This window comes from Scyliorhinus torazame, chromosome 4 (assembly GCF_047496885.1).
Source record: "Scyliorhinus torazame isolate Kashiwa2021f chromosome 4, sScyTor2.1, whole genome shotgun sequence".
Lineage (NCBI taxonomy): Eukaryota > Metazoa > Chordata > Chondrichthyes > Carcharhiniformes > Scyliorhinidae > Scyliorhinus > Scyliorhinus torazame.
In genome coordinates, this window is record NC_092710.1 from 118139635 (window position 1) to 118155873 (window position 16239).

The 16239-nt window shown below is 51.6% G+C and overlaps 1 protein-coding gene across 4 annotated transcripts in view; it reads left to right on the forward strand.

Moving 5' to 3' along the window:
* The window catches only part of fbxo16 (F-box protein 16), a 109172-nt gene that overhangs the window by 1874 nt on the left and 91059 nt on the right, over positions 1-16239 (forward strand). For 3 of the 4 annotated variants that reach the window (XM_072498545.1, XM_072498547.1, XM_072498548.1), the window contains exons 2-3: positions 6682-6834; positions 11486-11521. In XM_072498545.1, coding sequence (XP_072354646.1) covers positions 6739-6834; positions 11486-11521 — 132 coding nt within the window. In that variant the 5' untranslated portion in view covers positions 6682-6738. The remainder of the gene's footprint in view (positions 1-6681; positions 6835-11485; positions 11522-16239) is intronic. The other variant, XM_072498546.1, reaches the window with a different exon arrangement.

Below are 16239 nucleotides of genomic sequence, written 5' to 3' on the forward strand. Positions count from 1 at the left end.
CTCCGGGTAAGCGTTCTCCAAGGCGGCCTTCAGGACTCGCGACAACGCAGAATCGGCGAGCAGAAACTTATAGCCAAGTTCCGCACACATGAGTGCGGCCTCAACCGGGACCTGGGATTCATGTCGCATTACATTCATCCCCCACCATCTGGCCTGCGAAATCCTACCAACTGTCCTGGCTTGGTACAATTCACACCTCTTTAACCTGGGGTTACCCCATCTCTGGATCTGTAAAGATTTAATCACCTGCTAATGCTCACATTCCAAGCATTGTTTGGCATCTTTGAATTTGTCTATATATGTGTTTCTGGAACAGACCTCTTCATTCACCTGAGGAAGGAGCAGCGCTCCGAAAGCTAGTGACATCGAAACAAACCTGTTGGACTTTAACCTGGTGTTGTAAGACTTCGTACTGTGCTCACCCCAGTCCAACGCCGGCATCTCCACATCTTTTATTGTAGTGATGGGTCTTCGCACACAGCCGGCTCGCAGGACTCTGGTGGTTCAGTGGCTGCCGTCCCCCCCGGCTCTCAGACCGGTGACCACCTGGTGTGCTATGGTATTTCAAGTGCTCATCTAAATGCTTCTTAAAAGTTATGAGGGTTCCCACCTCTATCACCCTTTCAGGTAGTGAGCTCCAAATTCTCTCACCCTCGAGGTAAAAACGTTTTTCCTTAAATCCTGTGTAGGTCTCCTACCCCTTAATAATTTTAATTAATAATCTTCGTTGTCACAAGTAGGCTTACATTAGCACTGCAATGAAGTTACTGTGAAAAGCCCCTAGCCGCAATATTCTTGCACCTGTTCGGGTACACTGAGGGAGAATTCAGAATGTTTAATTCACCTAACAGCAAGTCTTTCGGGACTTAGCTGAAACGCCCCAGTCCAGGCAATATCCTGGTGAGTCTCCTCTGCACCCTTTCTAGTTATACCCTTCCTACAGTGTGGCGACCAGAACCGCACTATCGTGGCTTAACAAGTGTTTTATACAGCTCCATCATAACCTCCCAACTCTAATATTCTATGCTTTGGCTAATAAAGACAGGTATCCCATATGCCTTCTTAACCACTTATTTACCTGTCCTGCTGTCTTCAGGGATCTTTGGACATATACTCTAAGGTCCTCTGTACTTCCTACCATCCTGCCGTTCATTCGCTTGCCTTTTTAGTTGAAATGAAAATTGAAAATCGCTTATTGTCACGAGTAGGCTTCAATGAAGTTACTGTGAAAAGCCCCTAGTTGCCACATTCCGGCGCCTGTTCGGGGAGGCTGGTACGGGACCAGCCTCCAAATTTAGTTCCTCCAAAATATATTACCTCACAGTTTTCAGAGTTAAATTCCATTTGCAAATGTTAACTTAATTAGCATCAATATCACACCCTTAATGCAGCCATTTGCCTATTAACAATCCAACCATTAAAAAGTAGAGATTGCTTGGACTGATATGTGCCAATTAACATTCATCATGGATGGGGCATCAACAGTGCTATCAAGTGGCACTCACTCAGCAGTAATCTGCTCATGGTGCTCAGTTTAGGTTCCACCATCTCAGCTCAGCTCCTAACCTCATCACAGCTTGATTCAAACATGGACAAAAGAGCTAAATGCCAGACTGTGAGGTGAGTATGACTGCCATTGACATCAAGTGGCAAGTAATATTCATACCACACAAGTGCCAGTCAATGACCATCTCCAACAAGAGAGGATCTAACCATTGCCCATGACATTCAATGGCATCACCTTCGCTGAATGCCCCACTACCAACATTCTGGGAGTTACTATTGACCAGAAACTGAACTGAACTAACCATATAAATACTGTGGCTACCAGGGCAGGTCATATCCTGTGGCGAATAACTCACCTCCTGACTCCCAAGCCTGTCCACCATGTAATGCAATATTCTCCACATACCTGGATGAGTGCAGCTCCAACAATGCTCAAGAAGCTTGACACCATCCAGGACAAAGCAGCCCACTTATTGTTACCCCTTCCTTAATTATCCACTACCGATGAACGTGGAAGCCATGAACACCATCTACAAGATGCACTGCAGGAACTCACTAAGTTTCCTTAAGAAGCATCCTCGACCACTATCACCTAGAAGACAAAAGCAGCAGACACCTGGAACACCACCTCCTGAAGGTTCCTCTCCACATCACTCACCATCCTGCCTTAGAAATATATTGCAGTTCCTTCACTGTCACTGGGTCAAGATCTGGGAACTCACTCCCTCGCAGCACTGTGGGTGTACCTACACCTCTGGGACGGCAGTGGTTCAAGAAGGCAGCTCACCACCACCTTCTCAGGGGCAACCAGTGATGAGTAATAAATGCTGGTCGAGCCAGCAATGCCCACATCCTATAAATTAGTTCTTAAAAATTCACCACACAGGTGCAATTACCATCTCCAATAAGAGAGAGCCTAACCATCTCCAATTGACATTCAATGGCATTATCATCACTAAATCCCCAACTAACAACATCCTAGGGGTTACCATTGACCAAAAACTGGACTGGAACAGCCATATAAATACTGTGGTCACAGGAGTAGGTCAGAGACTGGGAATTTTCAACAATTAATTCCCCCCAAAACCGGCCCACAGGTTAGAAGTGTGATGAAATACTCTCCACTTGCCTGGATGAGTGCAGCTCCAACAAGACTCAAGATGCTCAACATTGTCCATCTTGCTTGCCAAAGCAGTCTGCTTGATTGGCACTCCATCCAGCACCTGAAACATTCATTGCCTCTATCAATGATGCAGAGAGACTGCAGTGGGTACCATCTACAAAATTCACTGCAGCAACTCATCAAGGCTCCTTCTACAGCACCTTCCAAACCCATGGCCTCTACCACTTAGAAGGACAAGGGGGAAATTGTAAGGCAGAGAAGCCATAGTCAAAAATCAAAAAGGGCGACAGTTCAAGGTACAGTGACTGAGGGGAGCTCAGTGAATAGGACCAGGAATACTAAAAGGAATAAAACGGGAAGTGAAAACATTAATGGTAAGCGACGCGGCAGGTTGTTACATGAAGATATGGATTCAACAACAAGGAAAATTAGGAGAAAAGTTAAGAGGAAATATAACTTAGGAGAGGTTACTGATCGAGGTGTTAAGATTCAGAACAGAGGTAAAAAAGCCAACATAAGTGTACTTTACCTGAATGCTCGTAGTATTCGGAATAAGGTAAATTAGTTGATGGCGCAAATCATCGTGAATGACTATGATTTAGTGGACATTACTGAAACATGGTTAAAGGATGGTCACGACTGGGAGTTAAATATCCGAGGGTATCAAACTATTCGGAAGGACAGAGCGGATGGTAAGGGAGGTGGTGTAGCTCTGTTATTTAAGGATGACATCCGGGCAACAGTAAGGGATGACACCGGTGCTATGGAGGATAAGGTTGAATCCATTTGGGTGGAAATCAGGAATAGTAAGGCGAAAAAGTCACTGATAGGAGTAGTCTATAGGCCACCAAATAGTAACATTATGGTGGGGCAGGCAATAAACAAAGAAATAACTGATGCATGTAGAAATGGTACAGCAGTTATCATGGGGGATTTTAATTTACATGTCGATTGGTTTAACCAGGTCGGTCAAGGCAGCCTTGAGGAGGAGTTTATAGAATGTATCCGCGATAGTTTCCTAGAACAGTATGTAATGGAACCTACGAGGGAACAAGCGGTCCTAGATCTGGTCCTGTGTAATGAGACAGGATTGATTCAGGATCTCATAGTTAGGGATCCTCTCGGAAGGAGGGATCACAATATGGTGGAATTTAAAATACAGATGGAGGGTGAGAAGGTAAAATCAAGCACTAGTGTTTTGTGCTTAAACAAAGGAGATTACAATGGGATGAGAGAAGAACTAGCTAAGGTAGACTGGGAGCAAAGAATTTATGGTGAAACAGTTGAGGACCAGTGGAGAACCTTCCAAGTGATTTTTCACAGTGCTCAGCAAAGATGGGAGACTGGAGGACTGGGAAATCTTTAGGGGGCAACAGAAAGCTACTAAAAAAGCTATAAAGAAGAGTAAGATAGATTATGAGAGTAAACTTGCTCAGAATATAAAAACAGATAGTAAAAGTTTCTACAAACATATGAAACAAAAAAGAGTGGCTAAGGTAAATATTGGTCCTTTAGAGGATGAGAAGGGAGATTTAATAATGGGAGATGAGGAAATGGCTGAGGAACTGAACAGGTTTTTTGGGTCGGTCTTCACAGTGGAAGACACAAATAACATGCCAGTGACTGATGGAAATGAGGCTATGACAGGTGAGGACCTTGAGAGGATTGTTATCACCAAGGAGGTAGTGATGGGCAAGCTAATGGGACTAAAGGTAGACAAGTCTCCTGGACCTGATGGAATGCATCCCAGAGTGCTAAAAGAGATGGCTAGGGAAATTGCAAATGCATTAGTGATAATTTACCAAAATTCACTAGACTCTGGGGTGGTCCCGGCGGATTGGAAATTAGCAAACGTGACACCACTGTTTAAAAAAGGAGGTAGGCAGAAAGTGGGTAATTATAGGCCAGTGAGCTTAACTTCGGTAGTAGGGAAGATGCTGGAATCTATCATCAAGGAAGAAATAGCGAGGCATCTGGATGGAAATTGTCCCATTGGGCAGACGCAGCATGGGTTCATAAAGGGCAGATCGTGCCTAACTAATTTAGTGGAATTTTTTGAGGACATTAACAGTGCGGTAGATAACGGGGAGCCAATGGATGTGGTATATCTGGATTTCCAGAAAGCCTTTGACAAGGTGCCACACAGAAGGTTACTGCATAAGATAAAGATGCATGGCATTAAGGGGAAAGTAGTAGCATGGATAGAGGATTGGTTAATTAATAGAAAGCAAAGAGTGGGGATTAATGGGTGTTTCTCTGGTTGGCAATCAGTAGCTAGTGGTGTCCCTCAGGGATCAGTGTTGGGCCCACAACTGTTCACAATTTACATAGATGATTTGGAGTTGGGGACCAAGGGCAATGTGTCCAAGTTTGCAGACGACACTAAGATAAGTGGTAAAGCAAAACGTGCAGAGGATACTGGAAGTCTGCAGAGGGATTTGGATAGGCTAAGTGAATGGGCTAGGGTCTGGCAGATGGAATACAATGTTGACAAATGTGAGGTTATCCATTTTAGTAGGAATAACAGCAAAAGGGATTATTATTTAAATGATAAAATATTAAAACATGCTGCTGTGCAGAGAGACCTGGGTGTGCTAGTGCATGAGTCGCAAAAAGTTGGTTTACAGGTGCAACAGGTGATTAAGAAGGCAAATGAAATGTTGTCTTTCATTGCTAGAGGGATGGAGTTTAAGACTAGGGAGGTTATGCTGCAATTGTATAAGGTGTTAGTGAGGCCAAACCTGGAGTATTGTGTTCAGTTTTGGTCTCCTTACTTGAGAAAGGACGTACTGGCACTGGAGGGTGTGCAGAGGAGATTCACTAGGTTAATCCCAGAGCTGAAAGGGTTGGATTACGAGGAGAGGCTGAGTAGACTGGGACTGTACTCGTTGGAATTTAGAAGGATGAGGGGGGATCTTATAGAAAATTATAAGATTATGAAGGGAATAGATAGGATAGATGCGGGCAGGTTGTTTCCACTGGCAGGTGAAAGCAGAACTAGGGGGCATAGCCTCAAAATAAGGGGAAGTAGATTTAGGACTGAGTTTAGGAGGAACTTCTTCACCCAAAGGGTTGTGAATCTATGGAATTCCTTGCCCAGTGAAGCAGTAGAGGCTCCTTCATTAAATGTTTTTAAGATAAAGATAGATAGCTTTTTGAAGAATAAAGGGATTAAGGGTTATGGTGTTCGGGCAGGAAAGTGGAGCTGAGTCCACAAAAGATCAGCCATGATCTCATTGAATGGTGGAGCAGGCTCGAGGGGCCAGATGGCCTAAACCTGCTCCTAGTTCTTATGTTCTAAATGCATGGAAACACCACCACCTGCAAGTTCCCCTTCAAGCCACACCCCACCCTGACGTGGGACTATATTACCATTCCTTTACTGGATCAACGTCCTGGAACTCCCTTCCACACGGACAGCAGCGGTTCAAGAAGGCAACTCACCACCACCTTCTTGAGGGCAATTAGGGATGGGCAATAAATGCTGGCCTAGCCGGCAATACCCACATTCCATGAAAGGATACTTTTTAAAGTGAATTCCCAGAATGCACCTTTTTGAAATTCACAAACCCTTGTAAATAATGTAGACGTGTCAGTGGCCCAGATAAGCGGACAATGTACTCTCATTCACATAGAGTTTGCATCCTATACTTTGGAGCACTATTGCTAAAATCCTTAACAAGAAGCCTTTGACGCAGGACTTTATTAAAGACCTTCTGAAATACTAATAATCCACTGTCTTCATTATCTACAATGTCATCAAATTGTATGATAAATTTTCAATTTTAGTGCACCTAGTACATGTCGTAAGATGTATTGGATTGAAAGTAGCAGGGCATGGCCATGCAACATCCTGGTGTGCATCAAGAGTGCCAATGGGATTTTTCAGATATGACATGAAGCATGATTTTCCCTTCTAACTTCTATATCCTTCAGCCTGATGTAGAAGTTAGGCTTATAGACATACTCGGTTGCCTGAGTCAGACTCATTGGCATTAGCGGTTAAGTGATGCCATGGTTTACTCATTATAGTTTTGCCTTTTAAATTCCAGTTGAATGGAGTGATTTCACACGTGGAGGAAGAACAATTACCAACCATTGATTTCAAAATGGCATTTGCGCCATCCAAGATCATGAATGGACCTAAAATGCAGACTAAGATGAGCACATGGACACCCCTGAACCATCAACCCACCAATGACAAGGCAAGCGACTGTGACTTCAAATTACCAAGGAAAATAATTTTTTTAATAATCACATTAAACAGGCTATATCCTAGATAAATTTCTTTTTTATTGTGCGTTCTGAATTTCGGTGGATTATCATGACCAGCTGTGACAGATATGAGTTGATCAGGCAAATTATTCTATCTCATTCATGTGAAATATAGTCAGAAGCCAGGACTGACTGAAGTCAGGAGTCAGAAGTAAGACTATGACGGTTGATAACATTTAAATGTTACAGTTCTAGCCAAACTGAGTGATAGCCAAAATCCAGTTGATACGGAGGTTCTGCTATGAAAGAACTCTGTTTTTTTAAAATTATTAATAAATTTAGAGTACCCAATTTTTTTTCTCCATTAAGGGACAATTTAGTGTGGCCAATCCACCTGCCTTGCACATCTTTGGGTTGGGGGGTGAGGCCCGCACAGACATGGGGGGAACGTGCAAACTCCACACGGACAGTGACTAGGTGCTGGGATCGAACCCGGGTCCTCGGCATCATCATAGATTATCGTAGAATTTACAGTGCAGAAGGAGGCCATTCGGCCCATCGAGTCTGCACCGGCTCTTGGAAAGAGCACCCTACCCAAGGTCAACACCTACACCCTATCCCCAGTAACCCCACCCAACACTAAGGGCAATTTTGGACACTAAGGGCAATTTATCATGGCTAATCCACCTAACCTGCACATCTTTGGACTGTGGGAAGAAACCGGAGCACCCGGAGGAAACCCACGCACACACGGGGAGGATGTGCAGACTCCGCACAGACAGTGACCCAAGCCGGGAATCGAACCTGGGACCCTGGGGCAGTGAAGCAATTGTGCTAACCACCATGCTACCGTGCTGCCCGAGAACTCTGGTTTTACATTATTGCTATTCTATGTTTCTTTTGGGCCTTTTCAACCTGAATTTTGTTCTAAGCATAACCAGTTCATTTTACCAACTCTCTCATTACCATTTGTTATACATGCGGTTTGCTGTAGTTTTAGATAAAGATAAAACAATAGGTCTCTAGGAATTTCTTGTGTAGCCACCTGGGTTGGCCACTTCCTGACTTAAAATGGAGAACCGCAAAGACTGAAGGGAAATTCAGCCAACACAGGCAAAGACTAGCAAGTACAGAAATCATGTGTATTGAAACCTGTAAAAAACCAGACAGCACTGAAACCAGCAGTCATCTGCATAGTAATGAGCAATTCCAAGGCACAATTGCAACAGTTAAGGTGAATAAAGCCAAGCCAGACTACTCGGCGCCAGCAGGAGCCAAGACAAAGGAAGGCCAACGGACATTTAGGGACTGCCCAGCGATCAGGAAACAACTCCAGTATTGGAGAAATCGATCCAAGTGATCGGGACGCAGTCCAATCATTTGGAACCAGGTACGGGGTCCGCCCCAAAGGGCGGGAAGCCCCTGGGGACTATAAAGTAAAGCCCCCAAGTTCAAATCGTCCTTCTTGACAGGGTCACTCAGCAACGCGAAGCAACCCCTGAGAGTGAACTGTCCAGCGGCCGCCAACCAAGTAAGTCTTAAGTCAACGCTCGCTACGAGATAGGCGCTCTTAGCTACCAGTCCATACCAGCTTTTGAATCCTGCAGACTAAGGACCTGAACGAAAGGCCATTTGTTCCCCTGACCTGGTGGGCCAATTCCGAAGCGAAGTATAGGCCTTTTAGTGATAGGAATAGTCTAGAAAGTAGAGTTTATGCATGAGTAGTGATTTACTCTGTACAATAAATGTGTATTGATTTGAATCTTACTAATTGGTGTGTTGAGTTATTGATCATTACTTGAACTTGAACCTCGTGGCGGTATCATAAAGATACCTGGCGACTCTAGAGCAAAGGTTAAACAAACCGAGCAAATTACGATTTCAGAGCCAACCAAAAGTTAGCAACACTTGCATCTAGGCATTTCTAGGAATCATAGCAAGACACTGATTGACAATGTAGACTGTACGTCCCAATGATTGGCTGATTGAATCAAACAGCATGTTCCTTCAGCTGTTGGTAATAGGCAGGTTACTGATCGAGCTTGACCAGTCTGCACTTGTAAAGCCAAAACATATATGGCAGGATTCTCCGTCAGCCAACGGAGAATTGTTTTTGAACCCAAAATAGTGAGTTGCATGCCAAATCGCAATTCTCCAGTGCCTGGACAGCAGTGTGAATGCGTTCCACCACACATATACAGTAAACACCATTGGCGTATCATTTGGAGTCTGACCCAGTATTCGCAGGGGTCTCCGCCATCCTCCGCCTTCACCGTCGTGAATTCCTGACGACGAGCTTCACTCGTCCTTTTAAAAATTGTGAAACTGGTGGTGCAGCAGTTTGCCCTGATGTCTCATGGCCCCGAGGACCCAGGTTTGATCCTGGCCCCGGGTCACTGTCCGTGTGGAGTTTGCACATTCTCCCTGTGCCTACATGGGTCACAACCTAAAGATGTGCAGGGTAGGTGAATTGGCCACTCTAAATTGCCCCTTATTGGTAAAAAAGAATTGGCTACTCTAAATTTATTTTAAAAAACAAAATCATGAAATTGGCTGTGTGGCTGATAAGGGAAAGAAAGGAGGTAGAACACGGAGGGGCGTGACCATGGACTGCCGCTCCTGACACTGGCTTGGCGGGGGGGGGGGGGGGGGGGGGGGGGGGTGTGGAAGGGGCATGGAGCCGGGCACGGACCGCCATTGCCGTGGCCTGTAGGCCAGCCATCTTGCTTCCCACCCCACTGACCACCCAACTTGGCCGTTGGTTCTGCAAAGTGTCACCAGCCCACCACCCCAGCCCCACTCTCCCACCCCCGCATTGCAGCTCCCATCCAGACGCCCATACCCCAGTCCCCACTCACCACCCCTGCCCCCACCTTCTGCCATACCTCCACCACCCCCCGCCCTCACTGGCAGGGCATCATGCAGCCCTACCAGGCAATGCCCATAGTAGCCCCTACAAGGGGGCGTCGGATGGGGACCGCGGAGCATACCGCTGGCAAAGTCAGCGCCAGCTGACGGTACCCCTGGCAACAGAGAACAGGCGCCAGGGCCAGAGGCCCCCATGGTGCCAAGCATCGACAGGGCCAGGGTGTGGAGAAAGAGAGGGGGGGGGTGTACATGTGGGAGTGTTGCCCTTCTGTTTGATGGGCACTCACTTTAGGTACTTGGGGTGCAGGTAGCGCGGGATTAGGCACGGCTTCATAAATTAAATCTTATAAGTCTGGTGAGTAGGGTTAAGGCTGATCTACAGAGGTGGGATAACCTCCCTTTACCTTTGGGTGGTCGAGTTCAATCTGTGAAGATGAACATTCTGCCAGTTCTTTTTTTTTCTCCAATCCCTACCATTTTTTTACCGAAAGGGTCTTTTGTGAGGGTGGAGAGATTGACCTTGTCCTTCATCTGGGCAGGATTCGGGAAACGGTCCTGCAGAGGGACCAGCAGTCAGGGAGCTTAGCCTTGCCACTCCTAAGAGACTATTATTGGACTGCGAATGCAGAGAACGTGTTGGGGCTGTTACAGGTTCCAGGAGGCAGTTTAGGTAAAGATGGGGTCAGGGTTGTGGCCATTGGCGACGGCCTCACTTCTGTTCTCTCCGGTGAAATATTCGGGTAACCCGGTGGTGGTCACACTAAAAATGTGCAGACAATTTTGGCAGCACTTTAAATTGGGAGCAGTGTCGAAGATGGTGCCGATTTTGCTAAGCACATGTTCGAACTGCAAGGCTGAATGCCAGGTTTAGAGGCTGGGAGGACAAGGGAGTAGAAGGAATGGGGAATGTGTCTGGAGGGGCCATTGGCAAGATGGGCTTTCGCAGTCGGAAAACTTTAGGTATCTGCAGGTTGGGACTTTCCGCCATTCCCGGTAGTCCGCCAACATCGCTGTTGGAGAGGGTTTTGTCGCTCGCGGGGATGGAGGAGGTGGGTACTTCTCGAATTTACAGGAGGATCTTGGTGGAGGATGGTGTATCCGTGGAAGGGATTAAGGCCAAGTGGGCGGAGGAGTTAGGGCAGAATTGGAGGAAGGGTGTGGTGTGAAGCCCTGTGAAGGGTGAACACCCCTTTGTTGTGTGCGAGACTTGGGCTTATACAGATAAAGGTGGTAAACTGGGCGCATTTAACAAGGGCTAGGATGAGTCAGCTGTTTGAGGGGGTGGGGTGTTGTTGTTTCTTTGGGTTTGTTTTTCTTGTTTTATTGTTGTTGTCTGCTTATCAAAAAATGTTTAATAAAAATAGTTTCAGAAAAAAATTAGTGCCTAGCTCCTCAAACTCTCTATGCAGAACCTCTTTCCTTGTTCTACCTATGTCGTTGGTATCAATGTGAACCACGTCAACGGGATGCCCCCCTCCCACTGCAAGTTTCTGTCCAGCTGGGAGCAGATGTTCCAACCTTGGCACCGGGCAGGCAACACAGCAACCTGGACCCTAGTTCTTGGTTGATTCTCCAACAGTTCTTGATACTCAGTGCTCAAATAGCCACTGTTGATGCCTTCCTTTTTGTTAAGGAAGATGGCCACTTTATGGTCTGGCAAATAAAATGTATTAATCCTATGCTATAAAGAAACTTGGGAGACCTTGCTAGGTTTCGCCACAAGAAATAGAGATTGTCTTTTAGTTCTAATATATTTCTTTCTCCTTCCATCAGGTCTTTGAAGAAAGAGGAGAATTACTTGGGAAATGGGTAAGAGGATCATTAATTGGCTTTAAGATAAAAAGTTTTAATTTTAATCAAATTAATAGATTAAAAGCAAACTACTGTGGATGCTGGAAATCTGAAGTAAAAACAGAAAATGCTTGAAAAACTTAGCAGAACTGGCAGCATCTACAGAGAAAGAAACAGAATTAACGTTTCAAGACCATGGGCGTCATTCTCCGACCCCCCCGCCGGGTCGGAGAATGGCCGTTGGCCGCCGTGAATCCCGCCCCCGCCCCCGCCGAAGTCTCCGAAGGGAGAAAAGTCGGCGGGGCGTTAATGGCGCCGCTGCCGCGGAGAATGTCACGGGTCTGCGCAAGGCAGCCGATTTTCGGCCTGCCGATATTCTCCCTTCCGGATGGGCCGAAGTCCCGTCGACGTGATGACCGTTCACGTCGACGTGAATTAAACCTCCTTTTCATCGGCGTGACCCGGTGCTCCAGGCTCACGCCGACCAGCGAGGAGGTGAGTGACGGCCTGGGGGGTTGGCTCTGGGCAGGAAATGGCGTTGCTGCAGACTGATTGCGTGAGGAGAGGTGTGTCTCGGCTTGTGTGTGTGTGTGTGTGCGGCGGGGGGGGGGGGGGGTGGTTAGAGTAGGCTGGGCTCCGGGGGAGTGCCAGGAGGGGGTCCGTGCTGGGGTGGAGGTTGGGGGGGGGGGGTCCGTGCTGGGGTGGAGGTTGGGGGGGGGTCCGTGCTGGGGTGGAGGTTGGGGGTTGGGGGGGTCCGTGCTGGAGTGGAGGTTGGGGGGGGTCCGTGCCGGGGTGGAGGTTGGGGGGGGGTCCGTGCTGGGGTGGAGGTTGGGGGGGGGTCCGTGCTGGGGTGGAGGTTGGGGGTTGGGGGGGGTCCGTGCTGGGGTGGAGGTTGGGGGTTGGGGAGGGGGTCCGTGCCGGGGTGGAGGTTGGGGGGGGGTCCGTGCTGGGGTGGAGGTTGGGGGGGGGTCCGTGCTGGGGTGGAGGTTGGGGGGGTGTCCGTGCTGGGGTGGAGGTTGGGGGTGGGGTCCGTGCCGGGGTGGAGGTTGGGGGGGGGGTCCGTGCTGGGGTGGAGGTTGGGGGGGGCTCCGTGCTGGGGTGGAGGTTGGGGGTTGGGGGGGGGTCCGTGCTGGGCTGGAGGTTGGGGGTTGGGGAGGGGGTCCGTGCCGGGGTGGAGGTTGGGGGGGGGGGTCCGTGCTGGGGTGGAGGGTCCGTGCTGGGGTGGAGGTTGGGGGGGGTCCGTGCTGGGGTGGAGGTTGGGGGTGGGGTCCGGGGTGGAGGTTGGGGGGGGGTCCGTGCTGGGGTGGAGGTTGGGGGGGGTCCGTGCTGGGGTGGAGGTTGGGGGTTGGGGGGGGGTCCGTGCTGGGGTGGAGGTTGGGGGTTGGGGAGGGGGTCCATGCCGGGGTGGAGGTTGGGGGGGGGGTCCATGCTGGGGTGGAGGTTGGGGGGGGGGGTCCGTGCTGGGGTGGAGGTTGGGGGGGGGGGTCCGTGCTGGGGTGGAGGTTGGGGGTGGGGTCCATGCCGGGGTGGAGGTTGGGGGGGGTGGGTCCGTGCTGGGGTGGAGGTTGGGGGGGGGTCCGTGCTGGGGTGGAGGTTGGGGGTTGGGGGGGGTCCGTGCTGGGGTGGAGGTTGGGGGGGGGTCCGTGCTGGGGTGGAGGTTGGGGGGGGGTCCGTGCTGGAGTGGAGGTTGGGTGTTGGGGGGGTCCGTGCCGGGGTGGAAGTTGGGGAGGGGGTCCGTGCCGGGGTGGGTGATGGGAGGGCAAATGAGTTGGTCCACCTGGCCAGGTGCCAGCCTTCAACAGTTGGACCCATGCGGTCCATGCCACCTGGCTGGGGGGAGGAGGGGATATGGGCAATGATGACATGTCGTCGTTCCCCTCCCCCCCACCAGGCCGTCATGTTTTCAGATCATCCAGCGATGTTGGCCGCCGTGGTGGCAGCCGCTCATGTCTATGTTGCCCTGGATGAGGAGGAGGAGCGTGCCAGAGAGGCGGCGCAGGCTGCCGCAGAGGGGCAGGCGGCAGCCGCCCAGGCTGGAGGGACACCTGACCGACAGGACGAGGAGGACGTCGCGGCCCCACGGCAACGGAGGCACCCGAGGGCGCCCCGTGTGTACCGGCCCCGGCAGTCATACCAGGACCTCACGGACCGGGAATGCAGGAGGAGACTCCGGATGAGCCGGGAAACCGTGGCACACATCTGCCACCTGCTGGCACACCTGTCACCGCGTGGCACTGGCGGGGGACACCCTCTCCCCGTGTCCGTCAAGGTTACGGTGGCCCTGAACTTTTATGCAACGGGGTCATTCCAGGCACCGAGTGGGGACCTGTCCGGCATATCGCAGACATCGGTGCATCGGTGCATCCGGGCAGTGACAGATGCCCTTTATGCCATGGCGCACCGCTACATCCGCTTCCCCGTGGACCGGGCCAGCCAAGATGCCCGGGCTGTGGACTTCTCTGCCGTTGCCGGGTTCCCCATGGTCCAGGGCGCGATCGATGGGATGCACGTCGCGGTGCGGCCACCTGCAGAGAACAGGGCCGTGTTCACTAATAGGAAGGGGACCTATTCGATGAACGTACAGGTGGTCTGCGACCACCGCATGATGATCCTGCACGTCTGCGCCCGTCACCCAGGCAGTGTACACGACTCATTCGTGTTGTCGCGGTCATCCATCCCCGGCATGTACGAGGGACGCCATCCCCGGCTGAGGGGCTGGTTGTTGGGCGACAGGGGCTACCCATTGCGATCGTGGCTGATGACGCCTATACGGAGGCCACGCAATGAGGCGGAGAACCCTACAATGATGCCCATGTAGCGACAAGGGGAGTGATCGAGAGGTGCTTTGGCGTGCTGAAGATGAGTTTCAGGTGCCTGGACCTCTCTGGGGGCGCCCTCCAGTATCGGTCAGATAGGGTCGGCCGCATCATTGTGGTGTGCTGCGTCCTGCACAACATAGCCCAGCAGAGGGGCGATGTGCCGCAGGCAGAGGAGGGCGGAGTGGAGGAGCAGCAGGAAGAGGCCCAGTCCTCCCCAGATGAGGGGGATGGGGGCAATGGTCAGGGCAGACGGGGTAGACACAGGCGGGTGGCTGTCCACCGTTACCGGCTGGCCCAGCGGGCACGGGACAGACTGATAGACGCCCGCTTCACTGACTAGATGGGCGTGGGAATCGGGTAGTATGGCCACAGACCGCACACCATGGCAACAGCCGACCACCCACACCCCCCACCCATCCACCCACCCAGCACCCTCACCCCCCTCCCCAACCCCACACACCCCACCCGCATGCACACCACCCCCCCCCCCCCAATTGCCGATCCACCGGCGGCACAACGGGCCGGGCTCACCCAGTTGCGTGTCTATCGCAGGCCATGGAGGATGATGACAACCCGCCTCCGATGAGCTCCTGGCTCTACATCGTTGGACTATGTCTGACCCATGGCCACAGTACTACCATCCACCCGGACCATCCCTGCATGCGGCTGTGACACTGCAGCGCACTGTCCCGTCCTCTGCCCGGGGGATGTTGATGGCGGCCCAGGGGGAAGGGGGCAGACTCACCTGGGGCTGAGGTAAGACCACCCGTCACACACACACTTGCGCTCAACGTACATGACACGCCCGCACACTTTGGACAGAGCACAAAGGCAGCTTCGGTAGGTATAACATTGACTTTAATAACCAAAGGAGTTCATGCACGTGCCCTAGCCCCTAAAACTCATCTGTGCCCTGCACCCGTGCCAACTTACTCAGTGTCTAATTGTTTGGCCTTACGGGCCCTTTGACTACGTCTACGTGGTTCCCCAGACGGTACAGCAGAACTGGAGGTGGACTCCTGTGATTCCTGCCCTCTGACACTGGATCCCTTTGGCAGCCGTTTCCTGGGGCGTCCTGGCCTAGATGGGCCAGGCTGCGGCCCGGGCGACTGGGATGGCGAGCTGCCAGCCTGTCCTGCCCGTTGCCCACCCGATGCACCTGGGACGGAAGGGGCGGAGTCCGAGGTGTCGCGGTGTACCGGGACCTACCCTACAGAGGGAGCCGGGACGGACCACACCACCTCCTCCTCCCTCGGGGTGCCCGATGGCCCCCAGGCCTCTACATGGGTGGGGGATGCGAACGGACTGGCCATCCGACGCGCCCCCGACATCTGGCGCTGCCAGTCCTGGAGGCCCGTGCTGGTATCGACAGGGGTCTGCAGGTTTGCAGCCATGGAGCCCAGGGGGTTGTCAAACCCTGTCTGTGACAGTGCGACGCCGGCTCGCACATGGCCACTGGCGCCGATGCCCTCAGCGATGGCCTGCTGAGACTGGGCCATGGCCTGCTGAGACTGGGCCATGGCCTGCAGAGACTGGGCTATGGCGTTGAGCGCCTCTGCCATCTGGCGCTGGCACTGGCTCATGGCCTCCTGTGAGAGGGCAGCCATTTCCTGGGCCACAGACGCTGCCTGCACGGAAGGCCCCAGGCCTCGCAAACCGTTCCCCATGTCTGACACCGTCGCACCCATTGCCTCCACCGCGGACACCACCCGTGCGGTGACAGCCTGGGTGGCACGCATGACCGGGACCACTCCCAGCTCCTGGACGCGGGTGGACTCCTCCACCTGCGACCGCAGCCACCGCAAGCCACCCGTCACCCTATTCGCTCGTCTCCGTGTCGGTGGTTGCATCGGATCTATGTGTGGGTGTGGTAACTGCAGGAACCCGGGATCCATCTGGGCGGCACATGTTCGCTTG